Source organism: Gorilla gorilla, chromosome 4 (genome assembly GCF_029281585.2).
Source record: "Gorilla gorilla gorilla isolate KB3781 chromosome 4, NHGRI_mGorGor1-v2.1_pri, whole genome shotgun sequence".
Lineage (NCBI taxonomy): Eukaryota > Metazoa > Chordata > Mammalia > Primates > Hominidae > Gorilla > Gorilla gorilla.
Genome location: NC_073228.2, coordinates 32310570 through 32328836, shown reverse-complemented (window position 1 = coordinate 32328836; position 18267 = coordinate 32310570). Strand labels below are relative to the sequence as shown.

The following is an 18267-nucleotide window of genomic DNA, read 5'->3' as shown; positions in this document are numbered from 1 at the left end:
GAGTGCAATGGTGCGATCTCGGCTCACTGCAACCTCAGCCTCCCAGGTTCAAGCAATTCTGCCTCAGCCTCCTGAGTAGTTGGAATTAAAGGCATGCGCCACCACGCCCAGCCAATTTTTGTATTTTTAGTAGAGATGGGGTTTCACCATGTTGGCCAGGGTGGTCTTGAACTCCTGACCTCGGGTGATCCACCCCCCTTGGCCTCCCAAAGTGCTGGGATTACAGGCATGAGCCACCGCGCCCGGCCTCATTTGTTTGTTTTAATCACCATATTGCCTTGCAGAGGACATTTTGCAGCACTGATCTGACTTTTGGGTGACTTTGGTTGTCAGTAAACTTGGCAATTTCACCAAGAGTTTCAGGATTCAGAGATGGGCATTGCATACATCATAGTGTCTTCCCATTAGGAGCTTTTGTGTGCTATTTTTTTCTTTCCTTTTAGAGAGTACATACATTTGTATATTCTTCCTCTTCTGCTCACCCCATTGGAATTTAAAATTAACATTAGCATGTCAAACTTACTCTTTTGTACCAGGTGTTTTTTAATATTTTAGAGATTATGCTATAACTGTACATGAAAAACTGATTCTTAGGCTGGGCGTGGTGATTCACGCCTGTAATCCCAACACTTTGGGAGGCCAAGGCGAAAGGATCTCTTGAGCCCAGGAGTTTGAGACCAGCCAGGACAACACAGGGAAACCTCATCTCTACAAAAGATTTAAAAAATTTGCTGGATGTGATCGTATGCGCCTGTAGTTCAAGCTAGCTACTCAAGTTCTAGCTAGCTACTGGAAAGACTGAGGTGAGAGTATCGATTTAGCCCACAAGGCTGCAGTGAGCTGCGATCACACCACTGCACTCCAGCCTGGGTAACAGAGCAAGACCCTGTCCCAAAAAAAAAAAAAATATTCTTTATTATGGCTGCTTAGTTTTTCTTTCCATTGTATGAGTGTGCTGTACTTTAATCACTCTTCTGTCCTCTATTGGTAATATATGTTATTATTTTCTGCTAGTATAAATAATGCTGTGGTGAATAAAGTTGTGCAAGTCATTTCACCTTATACCTAATCATTCCTAGAAATGGAATTACCGGTTTACAGTGTATATGCATTTTGTGCTGGGCGTGGTGGCTCACATCTGTAATCCCAGCACTTTGGGAGGCCGAGGTGGGTGGATCACTTGAGGTCAGGAGTTTGAAACCAGCCTGGCCAACATGGTGAAACCTCATCTCTACTAAAAATACAAAAAAAAAAACTAGCCAGGCGTGGTGGCAGATGCCTGTGATCCCAGCTACCCGGGAAGCTCAGGCAGGAGAACCGCTTTAACCAGGGAGGTGGAGGTTGCAGTGAGCCAAAATCATGCTACCACTGCACCCCAGCCTGGGCGACAGAATGAGACCCTGTCTCAAAAAAAAACAAAAACAAAAGCATTTTGTAATTTCAATAGATGGTGACAATTAATAGCTAAACTTAATTGGGCACTTACTAAGATAATAGTACATATATGAGCTCATTTAATCCTTACAATGACCCTGAAAAGTATGTGATCCCCATTTTACAGAAGAGAAAACTGAGACACAAAAGTATTAACTAACTTGCCCAGATCACGTGACTAATAGAAGGCAGAGCCAGGATTGGAACCAACTAGTTTGCCTCACCATTTTTGCGATCTAAACCACTTTGTTCTGTAATATGATCCTAGGTTGATAGAATGCCCTTCATAGAAGGTGGACCAATTTAGACTTATTTCAGTAATTTTCCCAAAATCTATAGCTCTATCCCAAATTCAACTGCTGGAATTTTCAGTACCATTTCTTTAGGACATCCTCTACAAAAGGTTCTGATGTTTATCAAGGCAGGGAGTTGGTTTTGCCTCAGTTGTTCTCTAGGTAACACTGATTAAGAAATGGCAGCTGTAATATAGTAGCCCTCTTATCCATGAGGGATACATTCCATGACCCCTAGTGGATATAGGAAAAAACACTGTGTTGTTCTGTATATAGTAATGGGGTAACATATACAACGCGGATGTACTAAACAAAGGGATGAATCAGGTCTTAGGCTGGATGGAGCAGGACTGGCAAGATTTTATTATACTACTCAGAACAGCATACAATATAAAACTTAGGGGCTTGGCTGCAGTAGCTCACACCTGTAATTCCAGCACTTTGGGAGGCCAAGGCGAGCGGATCACTTGAGGTCAGGAGTTTCAGATGAGCCCAGGCAACGTAGTGCGACTGTGTCTCCACAAAAACCAAAAATATTAGTTGGGTGTGGTGGTACACACCTGTAGTGCTAGCTGCTTGGGAGGCTGAGGTGGGAGGATCACTTGATCCCAGGAGTTGGAGTTTAAAGTGAGCTGTGATTATGCCACTGCATTCCAGCCTGGGCAACAGAATGGAGACCCTATCTCTTAAAAAAATAAAAATAAATTTAAAACAATAAAACTTATGAATTGCTTATTTTCAGAATTTTCCATTTATTATTTTCAGACCATAGTTGACCATGTGTTACTGAAACTGTGGATAAGGGGGAACTACTGTCATTCATCTCCTTTCTATGCTGAGTTTGGACTGGTTGCCTTTTTTTTTTTTTTTTTTTTTTGAGACAGAGTCTCTTTCATTCTGTTATCCAGGCTGGTCTTCAGTGGCACAATCTCAGTTCACTGCAACCTCTGCCTCCCAGGTTCAAGGGATTCTTGTGCTTCAGCCTCCCGAGTAGCTGGGATTACAGGCGTGTACCACCATGCCCAGCTAATTTTTGTATTATTAGTAGAGACGGAGTTCCACCATGTTGGCCAGGCTGGTCTTGAACTACTGACCTCAAGTGATCCGCCCTCCTCAGCCTCCCAAAGTGCTGAGATTATAGGTACTACTAGTTGCCATTTTTCACAAGACTCTAGGACTTGCTATTAGTTGTTGTTTGGGAGATAAAACTCTTTTCATCTAAAGTGATTGAAGAGAATAAGCATAAATGTTAGAAATTCTGTTTTAATCTCTGCACTATTGTTTTTCAGACCCCTCTTCAGTGAATGAAAAGAAGAGGAGGGAGCGGGAAGAAAGGCAGAATATTGTCCTGTGGAGACAGCCGCTCATTACCTTGCAGTATTTTTCTCTGGAAATCCTTGTAATCTTGAAGGAATGGACCTCAAAGTAAAGAGTCTTCTCCCACTACCTTTTACATATACCTCATTTACTCATTTAAAAAATCCTCAGTAATCTCTTACCTTCTGCCCTCTACTCCATCAAAATGGATTAATTACCTTTAGAATATTACCATAGGAACATATTTATTTTCCTTTCTTTAGGTTGAAGAAAAATAGATTAGGGAAAGACATTGCTATTTGCTGTTTGCTTACTGGATTATCACAGTTGTCCACTGTTTTTTCATGTTGAATCTGCAGTGGAGAACACTGAAAAATACAATTTTTATTTTCTCTCCTGATTTTACCGTCAGGAGAAATCAGGTCTGTGTAATTTAGATACACTGATTCTTTAGCAGGGCAAGGTTCAGCATATGTGGCAGTTTTACTGATGGTTTGAGCCAATGAAAAAGAACTCTGCCATGGAAATGTGTTGTCTTTAAATTTAGTACTTGTAAGCCCTGTTTCAAGTACCATAAAGAACAAGTTGAACTTTTACATGCCTTATCTTCTGGCATGCCCTTCCAAGTTATTGTCTGTACTATTATCTTAACATTTTTATTGTACTAAGAGTTTATAAAGTATTTTGTAACATTTTCAGCTGATTTTGATCCTTAGGGCAACTTCATAAAGAAGGTAAAACAAGTATATCATTATAAACATTTTAGGCCAGGCGTGGTGGCTCACGCCTATAATCCCAGCACTTTGGGAGGTGGGTGGATCACCTGAGGTCAGGAATTCGAGACCAGCCTGGCCAACATGGTGAAACCCCATCTCTACTAAAAATATAAAAATTAGCCGGGCATGGTGGCATGTGCCTGTATTCCCAGCTACTCAGGAGGCTGAGGCAGGAGAATCGCTTGAACGCGGGAGGCAGAGGTTGCAGTGAACCGAGATCGTGCCACTGCACTCCTGCCTGGGCAACAGAGCGATACTCTGTCTCAAAAAAAAAAAAAAATTAGCCGGTCGTGGTAGTGCATGCCTGTAATCCCAGCTACTCAGGAGAATCACTTGAACCCAGGAGGTGGAATTTTAGGCCAGGCCTGGTGGCTCACGCCTATAATCCCAGCACTTTGGGAGGCTGAGGCGGGTGGATCACCTGAGGTCAGGAATTCGAGACCACCCTGGCCAACATGGTGAAACCCCATCTCTACTAAAAATACAAAAATTAGCCAGGCATGGTGGCGTGCGCCTGTAGTCCTACCAACTTGGGAGGCTGAGGCAGGAGAATAGCTTGAACCCAGGAGGTGGAAGTTGCAGTGAGCCAAGATCATGCCACTGCACTCCAGCCTGGGTGACAGAGCAAGACCCTGTCTCTGAAAAAAAGAAACAAAGCCCGGGCATGGTGGCTGTAATCCCAGCACTTTGAGGGTCCGAGGCAGGCAGGTCACTAAGACAGGAGTTCAAGACCAGCCTGGCCAACACAGTGAAACCCCGTCTCTACTAAAAATACAAAAATTAGCCGGGCATGGTGGCACACACCGATAGTCCTAGCAACTTGGGAGGCTGAGGCAGGAGAATAGCTTGAACCCGGGAGGTGGAGCTTGCAGTGAGCTGAGGTCGCACCACTGCACTCCAGCAACAGAGGAAGACTCCATCTCAAAAAAAAATAAAAATAAGTAAATAAAGATTTTAAAAACAAGAAACAGAATCAGGTTGGTTAAGTGTCTGGCTGAAAGTGCAACATGAAGGGTCTCTGACCCAGGTCCTCTGACTTGAAGGCCAGTGCTCTTTCTATTATACTATAATGCTTCTCCATATTATAAGTTGAGGTTTAATAAGATCAGGCTTTGGGTAAGGAAAAGGCTACAGTGGGGGTTATGATAAGAACTTGGGTTCTCTGCCTGTGTATCTTCCCTTGACCCCCTTCTGTTACTCCAAGAGGCCATGATGTGTAAGGAAAAGAGCTCAGCCCAGCTGAGCTAGGTAACCTAACTATTTCAGCAAGAAATTGTTCTGAGAATGATGAATGCTGAAAGTGAGACTGTGAGATATTTATTTTTTTTATTTGTTTTTAAGATTATGGCATCGTCAAAGCATTGTGGTGTCTTTTTTACTGCTGCTTGCTGTGCTTATAGCTACGTATTATGTTGAAGGAGTGCATCAACAGGTGAGAGGTCGAGCAATTCTGTTTCTAGTCTTGCACATTCTCTAATTCTCTAATCTCAGTTTCAAATGGGACGAATGTGGGTTTTATAGAATTTCTACCCTCAACATTATCTCATAACTAGTATCTCAAATGTTTTACTTTTAAAGACATACACTAAAAATATTCTTGTGATGTTTTATGGCTGCTGAGGATTTATATTTGGTGTATGTGATTCCTTTTACCTTCAAAGATTTTTTTTTTTTAAAGACAGAGTCTCGCTCTGTCACCCAGATTGGAGCGCAGTGGTGTGATCTGAGCTCACTGCAACCTCTGCCTCCTGGGTTCAAGCAATTCTCCTGCCGTAGCCTCCCAAGTAGCTGGGATTACAGGCACCTGCCACCGCACCCAGCTAATTTTTTTTGTATTTTTGTAGAGATGGGGTTTTGCCATGTTGGCCAGGCTGGTCTCAAACTCCTGACCTCAGGTGATCTGGCTGCCTTGGCCTCCAAAAATGCTGGGATTACAGGCCACTCTGCCTGTAATCAAAGATTTAAATGTAACTTTCCTGAAGGTTTTCTGTCACAGCAGCATGAATCCGTTAATCACTGCCAAAGTTTTCTTATTTTCTCTAACATACTTTTGTGACCCATCCAAATAGGTAGGCCTCTCATCCAAGGTTGATGATTACGTTTTATTTGTATAAAAAGACAGGTTCATTTGCCTGTAGTCTACATGTACAACATTACTGATGGGAAAATAGGATGCTTTGTTAACCTCTTTTGTTAAAATAGCAAAACATTAATGTATTTTAACAGGAAATGGTTCTAGAATGGTATTTTAAAGCAGTTTACTGCCAATCACAGAAATGACTCTAGAATGGTATTTTAAAACAGTTTACTGCCAATCACTGAAATGACTCTAGAATGGTATTTTAAAACAGTTTACTGCTAATCACAGAGAAGTTTTTACAGTTCTAAATGCATTTATTTTAAATATATCTAAAATTATCCTCAAAATTATCTTATTCATAATTTGCTTTTTCCTGCATCCTGTAAATAGTAGGACTTTAAAAGTTTAGAAACAAGGCTTTTATTAAAGGTTTAGAAATAAGACCTTTATTCCAGTTAGATTAATTTTTTTGTCATCTTTGCCATTGTATATTAAAGAAATTAGGCCTCTTCAATGGGTTTTTAATCTATTAGTTTTTTCCTATTTGAAACTTACTTTAGTTGGTTTATTTAATTTTGATGATGGTTTATAAATACCGCATTTCTGTATAGAGAATTCACGGTTTTCACCTCATCCCTTTTTTTCAGTATGTGCAACGTATAGAGAAACAGTTTCTTTTGTATGCCTATTGGATAGGCTTAGGAATTTTGTCTTCTGTTGGGCTTGGAACAGGGCTGCACACCTTTCTGCTTTATCTGGTAAGAATAATTTTATCTTAATAAGCAAAAATGATATTTCCTATCTTTTTATTGGTGCTTTTATGTCAGAAGTAAAAATTCTAAGACTTGTTTTAATTACCTTTGTGTTTTGTAAGCATTCTGATCCTCCAATCAGTGCTTTAAGTTTGACTTAGAGTTCTGTTTTGTTTTTCCTTTAGGGTTAGTATTTAAAAAGCAAAGAGAAAACCCCAGTTAAGCAAATAAGGTTGTTTATTTAAATTAGTTTAGCGTGGAAGGTTTTTCTAGATTTAATTGCTTAAGCAATTGTTATTTTAATAAATGAAGTCCATTTAAATATACAAAATTCCATGTGAGAAATGTCTTCCCTTACATCCTCTAACATCATTTACACGCTTGGATATTTATTTTGGTATTCTTATTGAATGTAATTGATGGAGTATTAACATGTAGAACTAAATGCTTTCTTGAGTCCTTTGAACCAAAGTATAAAAAGTGCCCCTTCTGGGCTGGGCGCAGTGGCTCACGCCTGTAATCCCAGCACTTTGGGAGGCCAAGGTGGGCAGATCATGAGGTCTGGAGATCGAGACCATCCTGGCTAACATGGTGAAACCCTGTCTCTACTAAAAATACAAAAAATTAGCCGGACGTGGTGGCGGGTGCCTGTAGTCCCACATACTCAGCATGCTGAGGCAGGAGAATGGCCTGAACCCAGGAGGCGGAGCTTGCAGTGAGTGGAGATGGCGCCACTGCACTCCAGCCTGGGCTGTCGACAGAGCAAGACTCTGTCTCAAAAAAAAAAAAAAAAAAAAAAAATGCCCCTTCTGAAAAATATTCTTTTACTAGTGGAAATAAGAGAGAATGGCCAGGCGCAGTGGCTCACACCTGTAATCCCAGCACTTTGGGAGGCCGAGGCAGGCAGATCACAAGGTCAGGAGATCGAGACCATCCTGGCTAACATGGTGAAACCCCGTCTCTACTAAATATACAAAAAAAATCAGCCAGGCTTAGTGGCAGGCGCCTGTAGTCCCAGCTACTCAGGAGGCTGAGGCAGGAGAATGATGTGAACCCAGGAGGTGGAGCTTGCAGTGAGCCGAGATCACGCCACTGCACTCCAGCCTGGGCGACAGAGCAAGACTCCGTCTCAAAAAAAAAAAAAAAGAAAAAGAAAAAGAAATAAGAGAGAATGAAGATCAATTTTCCTTTGAACATTCACAAATATACTGGAATAATGTCAGAGCTAGAACTAGGGAGAGGTTGAGTTAGATACTGAGGGCACAAAATATAAATAGGCACTCTCAGGGTCATGCAGATACAGACTGGATGAATAAGTGCCTCATTAAATTTTGTGCCCCATGTGCCTTGCTTGTTCTTGCTGTTCCTGTCCCTAGATAATAAATTGAAAACACTTCCATATTTGAAAGCAGTTTGATCTTCATTGGGGAAAAACAGGTGAAAGATTGTCAAGCAGTACCCATTGCTGAATAAAATTCATCACTACAAGCACTTGCAATCTCTGTGCTATAATGAATTCATCTCTGAAGCAGCTAGGATAAGTATTAAGGAATGATTGTCTGCTTGGCTCAGAAGGGTACTGAATTAATGATCTGACGAATGCTTTGGGAATTAATCTATAATATATCATTTCTCCAAGTTTATGGGAGTTTAAAACTTGGAACTTTAGAATTATGTTCATGTTTGCTTGGTGATTTAACTCAAACAGGGACATAAATCCTAGGGAATTAACTCATATCACTGTTTTTCTAATAACTGCATTCATAGTAGAATAACACTACATTCACTAGTAGAGGTTGAGGGAGAGAGGAAAAGAAGGAATTACAGGTTACAGGATACTTTTCTGTTCGTGTCTAGACCTGTCCTCATATTCCTTGGGAAAACCAAATTAAGAAACTCATTTGTAGCATTTAATTAATTTGGAAGCCTCTGAAAAGCAACCCAGATAGCAGATTCTGCTGAATGTCAAAAGAGATTGAAATTATGGCTCATGCCTGTAATTCCAGCATTTTGAGAAGCCAAGGCGGGCTGATCACTTGAGCCTAGGAGTTCAAGTCCAGCCTGGGCAACACATCTCTACATCTCTATAAAAAATACAAAAATTAGTCGGGTGTGGTGGCACAGGACTGTTAGTCTCAGCTATTCAGGAGGCTGAAGCGAGAGGATGGCTTGAGCCCAGGAGATAGGGGCTGCAGTGAGCTATGACTGCACCATGCACTCCAACCTGGGTGACAAAGTGAGACCTTGTCTCAAAAAAACAATTATTTTAAATGCCCTAAAATTAAGTATATGTAAAACAGCCAGATCTGCAATTTATGAATATATAATCCTGGCTATAGTGTGGGAGATAGATTGAAGGTGGAAGAGAAGAGGAGCAGTTAGGATTATCCTTATGAGAGACACAAGCTTCCCAGGAGGTGATAGGAAGAATGGATAGCAAGGAGTATTTATAAAGAGAACTTGTAGAGAGAAGTCAAGCAAAATGAAGACAAAAGATGGTATAGATCTTTGATGTTTTAAAAGATTGCTTGGAATGGAAATAGCATTTGGGATGAAAAAGGACAAATATGACAGAAATTTTAGAAGTACAATCAAGAGTGTGGTATGTTATTATGGAGGAAGAAGGAATGAAAGATAACTCTTGGATTTCCTTTTGTTTTGTTTTAATATATTTTATGTGTATTTAAGGTATATAACATGTTATAAGATATAAATATATATATAGTAAAATGGTTACTATTGTGGAAAAAATTAACATATTCTTTATCTCATGTAGTTACCCATTTTTACGTTTTTACTCCCCATGGCAAGAACAGCTATAATTTACTAGTTTAGCAAAAACTCTGAATACAACACATTGTTATTAACTATAGTCCTCATAGTGTATGTAGAGTACATTGGATCTTTTGACTTGTTCTGCCTGTATATTTGCTACTTTGTATCCTTTGATCTACATCTCCTCCCATCTCTATCTCTATAAATGAGATCTTGCAACATTTTTCTGTGTAGTTACTGGTTTTTTACTGAGTGACTGGGTAGATTTTGATGCCATTAACTGTATAGAAAACAGTTATATGTTCACTTGTTCACATTTATTACATATTATGTGAAAGTATGTGAAAAGAGAAATTTAAAGGTATACTGTAATTACGCTGCAAGTTAAATGAGATCCTCACTTTATCCAGGTAGGTTGCTGGTGCCCGTAGTTGAATGGAAAGAGAAGGGAAATTTATAAAGGACTGAGAACGCTTACAAAACAAAACAAAACAAAAAATTATTAGAGCTGGGCACAGTGGCTCATTTCTGTGCTCCCAGTGCTTTGGGAGGCCAAGGCAGGAGGATTGCTTGAGACCACGGGTTCAAGAGCAGACCTAGCAAGACCCCGTTTCTGAAAAACACATAAATAAATAAAAGATAAATAAATTAGCTGGGTGTGGTGGCATGTGCCTGTGGTCCTAGCTCCTTGGGAGGCTAAGGAGGGAGGATTGCTTGAGCCCAGAAGCTCAAGGTCACAGTGAACTGTGATTGCACCACTGCACTTTAGCCTGGGAAACAGAGCAAAACCCTGTCTCAAAAACAATAATAATAATAATAATAATAATAATAATAATAATAATAGGCTTTATTGTTCAGTGTAGTTTTAGGTTTACAGAAAAATTAAGCAGAAAAGACAGAGGGTTCTAATACACCAGGGGTCCCTAATCCCCAGGCCACAGACCAGTACTGGTCCCTGGCCTGTTAGGAACCAGGCCACACAGCAGTAGGTGAGCAGTGGGCTGGCAAGCAAGTGAAGCTTCATCTGTATTTGCAGCCGCTCCCCATCACTCGAATTACTGCCTGAGCTCTACCTCCTGTTAGATCAGCAGCAGCATCAGATTCTCATAGGAGCTCGAACCTTATTGTGAACTGCACATACGAGGGATCTAGCTTGCATGCTGTTTATGAAAATCTAATGCCTGATAATCTGAGGTGGAACAGTTTCATCCCAAAACCATCCCCCACTTCAGGTCTGTGGAAAACTTGTCTTCCACGAAACTGGTTCCTGGTGCCCAAAAGGTTGGGGACCACTGCCATAACACCTTTCCCCACCACACAGTTTCCTCTACTATTAACATATTGTATTAGTGTAATTTATTTGTTACAATTCAGGAACCAATATTGATACATTATTAACTAAAACCCATAGTTTATGGGATCTACTCTGTGTTATACAGGTCTATGGGTTTTGACAAATGCATAATGTCATGTATATACCTATAGTATCATACAGAATAGTTTCACTGTCTTAAAAATGCCCTGTGCTTCACCTGTTTTTTCCACTTCCCCACCTGCCCCCAAACCTTTCACAACCACTGATCTTTTTACTGTTTCTATAGTTTTGCCTTTTCCAGAAGACACTATAGTTGGAATTATAGGGTATGATCCTTTTCTGACTGACCTCTTTCACTTTGCAATATACATTTAAGGTTTTTCCTTGTCTTTTTCTGGTGTGATACCTCATTTCTTTTCATCACTATTTAATAATATTCCTCTGTATGGATGTACCACCAGTTTGTGTATCCATTCACTTACTGAAGGATATCTTGTTTGTTCCTGTTTGGCAGTTATTTTTAAAAAACTGCTCTCTCTTTCTCTCTCTCTCTCTCTATATATATATATGCTATATATATGCTATATTTATAAATACATAAATATATTTTCTGATAGATCATGAGTATTAATATATACTCTATTGATAGAACATGCGTATTAATTACTAATATATAGAAAAAACTTGGCTTGTTTAAGGTTGTTTACTAACCTTATATCCTACAACATTGCTGTAATTGCTTAATAGCTCCAAGACTTTTTTGATGATTCCTTATGATTTTCTACATAGATAATTATGTCATCTGTGAACAAAGACAGTTTTTCTACCTTCCCAATCTGTATACCTGTTATTTCCTTTCTTGTCTTATTGCATTGGTTAGGTTTTCAAAATAATGTTGAAGAGGAGTCATGAAGGGGCCATCCTGCCTTGTTCCCAACCTTAATGGGAAGGCCTCTAGTTTCTCACCCTTAAGTATGATGTTAGCTGTAGGTTTTTGTAGATATTATTTACCAGGTTGAGGAAGTACCCCTCTATGCCAAGTTTGCTGAGGTTTTTGTTTTTTTTTTTTTTAATCATGAATCTGTTGGATTTTGTCCCCCAAAACCCACTGTTTCAGATGATAGTGACTAGAAAGCCAATATTTGACCAGGTGCGGTGGCTCATGCCTGTAATCTCTGCACTTTGGGAGGCCGAGGCGGGTGGATCACCTGAGGTCAGGAATTTGAGACCAGCCTGGCCAACATGATGAAACCCCGTCTCTACTAAAAACACAAGAAATTAGCCAGGCGTGGTGACAGGCACCTGTAATCCCAGCTACTCAGGAGGCTGAGGCAGGAGAATCAGTTGAACCCGGGAGGTGGAGGTTGCAGTGAGCCAAGATTCCACCGCTGCACCCCGGCCTGGGCAACAAGAGCGAAATTCCGTCTCAAAAAAAAAAAAAAAAGTCAATATTTAAAAAAGAAATAAAGTCCAGGCATGGTGGCTCATGCCTGTAGTCTCAGCACTTTGAGAGGCCAAGGAAGGATCCCTGCTTGAGACCAGGAGTTCAAGACCTGCCAGGGCAACATAATGAGACCCCATCTCTACCAGAAAAAAAAAAAAAAAAAAGAGAGAGAAGGAAAGAGAGAGATGAAAGAAAGAAGAAAAGGAAGGAAGGAAAGAAATTGAATATTTAGAAGCTTGGGGAGAAATCTGTTAAATATAAAAGAAATATAAAGAGAGATCTAGTATATGCCATTTCCATTTGACCAAATGACCTTTAGTTCTTAGACCTTTTTGATCCTGACTTCCATTTAGGATCCCCTGGGTTTAACAGAAAGAATGAAGAAGAAAGAGCATTTATAAAATATAATTTGCAGAAAAGCAAAAGGAAAACAAAAGATATCACTAGTCTTTATTTTTTAATTGACTAGTTGGGGTGGAAATCAGTTTGCAAGAGGTTAAGCACTACTAACAACAAAAAAGGCAAACATCATTGTCATACTCATGCTAATACTAGCTGGTCAGTTCTTTTATTTTTATTCATGTTTGGTGGCCATTTTGTGGTACCCATTCCTATGGGAAGATTTTGCATCCCTACCTTACTGAACTCCAGCCATATTATCTGCTTTGACCAATGAAATGTGAGCATAAGTGATAGATGTTGCTTGAGATCTTTGTGTTGTTTGTTATTACGTCATAATCTAACCTATCCTGACTGATAGGCAGCTAACATTTATTGAATGTTTACTAGGTGGTAGTCTCTGTGAGCATCACTTTAAATGAATTATCTCACTTAGGCCTCCCAAGAGCCAAGCTAGTCAATAACCAATAGTGTGACAAGTGTAAAAATTTTAATTAATAAGCGTAAACTATTTACTTGTGAACTTTGGCAATTATAGAAAAGAGTAAAATAAGAAACCAGAAGCAAAGCAGAGTCAAAGGTTTCAAAATCTGATCTGGGTTTTTACTTAATAGAAACAATTTTAAATAATCTCTGTTTTTTTTAAGCTTATACCATTTTCTTGCTGATTAGTGATCAACAGAATTTTATCCTTATTGGTCACCATTTCTTTTCTTTTATATGTAGGAAATGCAGTTGTGTTTAGGATGTCCTAATTACACTTACTTTCATTTTCCAGGCTTAACATAATCCTCACTTAGGGAAATGTGACATTCTCATGTTCTATTATGTGCTGATGAAACAGGCACCTCTGCAATATACCCATATAACTAACCCTCAACAAAGAGAATAAATGATCATATTGGGAGAGTAGTCTGGTGAAAAATATGGGCCTCCTTTTGATAATAGTTTGTGGTGAAAAAGAAACTAATTTTAACAGAAAAAAATGTAATTCATTATTTATCATGGCTCTGTTTACTGGAAATCGTAGCTTAAAAGTGAAATATGAATTTTTTTTCTGCATAGGCAAAATTTCCCAATTAGGTTTTTGAAATTTGTGTTTAGAATGAATGATTCCTAGAGTGTGGAAGGTATCTTTTTTGGAAGTATCATTTAGTAAGTTATAATTGGTTGTATACTAGTCACCTAAAAGACTTACTAAATTTCCTAAAATATTAGATACGTATGTGTTTGGCTTTAAAATGGAGAATTTGTCTTAAATTTATCCATAAACAGTTTCATTTATATTTTTATTTATTTATTTATTGAGATAGCATCTCTCTCTGACACCCAGGCTGGAGTGCAGTGTTGTGATCTCAGCTCACTGCAACCACCGCCTCCCGGGTTCAAGCAATTCTAGTGCCTCAGCTTCCCAAGTAGCTGGAAATTATAGGTGTGCACCACCACACCCAGCTAATTTTTGTATTTTTAGTAGAGACAGGATTTTGCCATGTTGGCCAGGCTGGTCTTGAACTCCTGGCCTCAGGTGATCCACCCGCCTCAGCCTCCCAAAGTACTGGGATTACAGGCATGAGCCAACATGCCCGGCAATATTTTTAGATATAACTGAAAGGTTATAACTTGAAATTAAGATATCTTAGAAGTCCTCATCACTTCTTTAAATGTTACAAATAAAAGTTACTGTTTATTTGATCATTAAATTTAATGAAAATCATCAGGGAAAAATTACTAACCATCAAGTTTTGTAAATTGATTTGAGTAAAGTGTAAATCAAGTAATTTGCAGAGACCAAGTACCTAGTCCAGAGGGACAAGTTAAGATACTGTTTATGCAAGAATAGTGGTTGCTAACCAGAAAGGAGGAGATGAAGGGGAAATAAATAAATTTTTTCTGCTGATGGCTTATGGAGAGTTGGTTGGGCTACTAGGTTACTTGCTTTGTTCTATTAATTTTAATAGTTAAAAAGTGGGTTTCAGGAGGCCTGTTAATTTCCGAAAGCACTGTACTTGTTATGTATCATTGCAAATAAGCTTTTTTTCTAGCAAGAAAGAACCTATAGTATTCGTCAGGTTCTCCAAAGACTGTGAAATGTTAAGAACCATTCTTCTACAACTTTTTTCAAAATATATCTATATTTGGCTGCCACTAGGTGGCATTGCTAATACAGCCAATATACTGTTGTATTTGCAGTTTCTAGTCTGGATAAATATATGTGTGTAGAGCAACTTCACCCAAAAACCAAGCCATCAAATGGCTCTACTAAGCCAGGAGACATATTCTATTATTTACTTGTATTCATGCCTGCCTAAAACCAGTCTACGCATGTAAGTAAAAAGAGCATTTCTTAATAGTTTCTCGCATTCGTTCATTAATTAGTTCAGCAGTTAATAGTCTACCTTTCTGGCCAGCTTATGCCTGTAATCCCAGCACATTGGGAGAGGGAGGCAGGGGGATCACTTGAGGCCAGGAGTTTAAGACCAGCCTGGGCAATAAAGCAAGACCCCGGGTTTTTTTCTTTCTTTCTTTCTTTCTTTCTTTTTTTTTTTTTTTTTTTTGAGATGGAATCTCACTCTGTCACCCAGGCTGGAGTACAGTGGCACAATCTCGGCTCGCCACAACCTCTGCCTCCCAGGCTCAAGTGATTCTCCTGCCTCAGCTTCGCAGGTAGCTAGGATTACAGTCGCGTGCCACTACCGCCCAGCTAATTTTTGTATTTTTAGTAGAGATGGGGTTTCACCATGTTGGCCAGGCAGGTCTTGAACTCCTAACCTAGAGTGATCCACCCGCTTTGGCCTCCCAAAGTGCTAGGATTACAGACATGAGCCACAGTGCCTGGCCAAGACCCCATTTCTTTAAAAAAATGTATATTTTAATTAGCTGGGTGTGGGGGTGTACACCTATCGTCCTAGCTACTCAGGAAGTCGAGGTAGGAAGACTACTTGAGCCCAGGAGTTTAAGGCTGCAGTGAGCTATGATTGTCCCACTGCACTCCAGCCTGTGTTACAGAGCGAGACCCTGTCTCTTTAAAAAAAAAGCCTTTCCAGCCAGGCGCGGTGGCTCACGCCTGTAATCCCAGCACTTTGGGAGGCCGAGGCGGGCGGATCATGAGGTCAGGAGATCGAGACCATCCTGGCTAACACAGTGAAACCCCGTCTCTACTAAAAATACAAAAAATTAGCCAGGTGTGGTGGCGGGCACCTGTAGTCCCAGCTACTCGGCAGGCTGAGGCAGGAGAATGGCGTGAACCCGGGAGGCGGAGCTTACAGTGAGCCAAGATCATGCCGCTGCACTCCAGCCTGGGCAACAGAGCGAGACTCCGTCTCAAAAAAAAAAAAAAAAAAAAAAAAAAAAAAACCTTTCCTTTCGTTTTGATACACATATTTACATGGAGGACATAACTCCTATGGTATGCCCAGTGTCAGGTGTAATACCAAACATACTAACTTTAAGTCCAATCTTTTCTTTAATATTCAGGAATATGCAAGTGATTGAAACCGATTTTGTTAAAAGAATAAAATCTTTCATTAAATCCTTCATTCCTATGATGGGAAATAGGGCCTCTTCAGAGTAAAACAGCTAGGTTTGAATGTCTAGTACAATATTACTAGCTGTGTGATATTTGGCAAATTTCTTAACTTTTAAACCTCAGTCATTCAACTGTAAATGGGAGTGATAATAATAGTACCCATCTCATAAGACTGTTTTGAGGATTAATGAAATTAATTGTACAATTTTCAGCTCAGTACCTAGTAAATGCAAGGTATTCAATAAATGATTGCTGCTATTATAATTAGCAATATCACTACGCTTACTCTGATTTATTTTTGAAATGTAATAATTTTCAATTTATATGCTTTAGCTAGTCTTAACAAATTAGGAACATTTCCCACAATTGATTTCAGTACAGTGTTATAGAATAATTGAAAACCACTGATCATTTCATTTCCAACAATGATGACTAGGCAATTTGGACCAACTCTCCCATAAAAGTTTCTTAAAAGAGTGGATGAATTTATTATTTTTTTTTTTTTTTTTTTTTTGAGACAGAGTCTCACTCTGTCTGGAGTGGCTGTCACAGGCTGGCTCATGCCTGTGATCCCAGCACTGGAGTGCAGTGCTGGATCCCAGGCTGGAGTGCAGTAGTGCAATCTCGGCCCACTGCAACCTCTGCTTCCTGGGTTCCAGTGTTTCTCCTGCCTCAGCCTCCCCAGTAGCTGAAATTACAGGAGCCCGCTACTACGCCTGGCTATTTTTTTTTTTTTTTTGTATTTTTATTAGAGACGGGGTTTCACTGTGTTGGTCAGGCTGGCCTTGAACTCCTGACCTCGCGATCCGCCTACCTCAGCCTCCCAAAGTGCTGGGATTACAGGCGTGAGCCACCATGCCCAGCCAATAAATTTTTAAATATATGTTTAAAGGTGAGTATATTTGTATATATATTTAAAGAGAGTAAAAGAATTCTAAGACCAAGATCTAAGTTATACAGGAAACCCAAAGAAGAGAGACTGGCCAAGGATAGGCCCTGATAAACCTGCAGGCTTTGAATTTGAACTCTAAAGGGCCACACTTTAAAAGATGTGATGAACTAGATATAAATCAACTTTCACCGGTACTGAAGCTCAAGTTTAAATAATCTTTTTTTTTTTTTTTTTTTTGAGACAGAGTCTCGCTCTGTCATCCAAACTGGAGTGCAGTGGTGTGATCTCAGCTCACTGCAACCTCCATCTCGTGGGTTCAAGTGATTCTCATGTCTCAGCCTCCCAAGTAGGTGGGATTACAGGCATGCACCACCACACCTGGCTAGTTTTTGTAGTTTTAGTAGAGACGGGGTTTCACCATGTTGGCCAGGCTGGTCTCGAATTCTGACCTCAAGTGATCAGCCCCCTTCAGCCTCCCAAAGTGCTGCGATTACAGGCATGAGCTACCATGCCCTGCCTCAAGTTAAAATAATCTTATTATCTTCTTAGAACTGTAAGTGGCCCAGCCCGTCTACCCACTAGAAGCAAACTTGTCTGGAGGAAAGTAAAATCATCCTAGGTTTTACATTATCTCTACTTAACTTACTGTTGTATTCCAACTGTCTAGAACAGAGCCTAGTACTCAATAGGTGCTCAACAAATACATGTTGAATATATTAATGTAAAATAGAATCTTTGCAAAGCCTATGAGAGATAAAATAATTCGACTTCTTTTATTGGCAAAACAGTCTGTTCCTAACATCTGAGTCTTATTTGTGACAGTTGATGAAAAATGACCTAATCTATATATAGCTTTTTCTTAATTTGCATAACAGTTTTATATTAAATATTAGTAAATCGTTTTATTTCTCCAGCAAATAAGTGCATCTACTTCTTGCTGTGTAAACATTTTATTATGCTCTTTGCGTTCAATTTACTTAAATTTAGACAAAAAATAGGCACAATGAATAATTTTTTTTTTTTTTTTTTTTTTTGAGATGGAGTTTCGCTCTTGTTGCCCAGGCTGGAGTGCAGTGGTGCAAACTCGGCTCACTGCAACCTCTGTCTCCTAGGTCCAGGTGATTCTCCTGCCTCACACTCCCAAGTAGCTGAGATTATAGGTGTCCACCACCACACCTGGCTAATTTTTGTATTTTTAGTAGAAATGGGGTTTCACCATGTTGGCCAGGCTGGCCTCGACCTCCTGACCTCAGGTGATCCACCC

The 18267-nt window shown here is 39.7% G+C and overlaps 1 protein-coding gene across 1 annotated transcript in view; it reads left to right on the top strand.

The window, feature by feature from the left end:
• The window catches only part of VMP1 (vacuole membrane protein 1), a 133213-nt gene that overhangs the window by 24711 nt on the left and 90235 nt on the right, over positions 1–18267 (top strand). The window contains exons 3-5 of the mRNA XM_004041244.5: positions 3017–3152; positions 5162–5252; positions 6548–6658. Coding sequence (XP_004041292.1) covers positions 3017–3152; positions 5162–5252; positions 6548–6658 — 338 coding nt within the window. The remainder of the gene's footprint in view (positions 1–3016; positions 3153–5161; positions 5253–6547; positions 6659–18267) is intronic.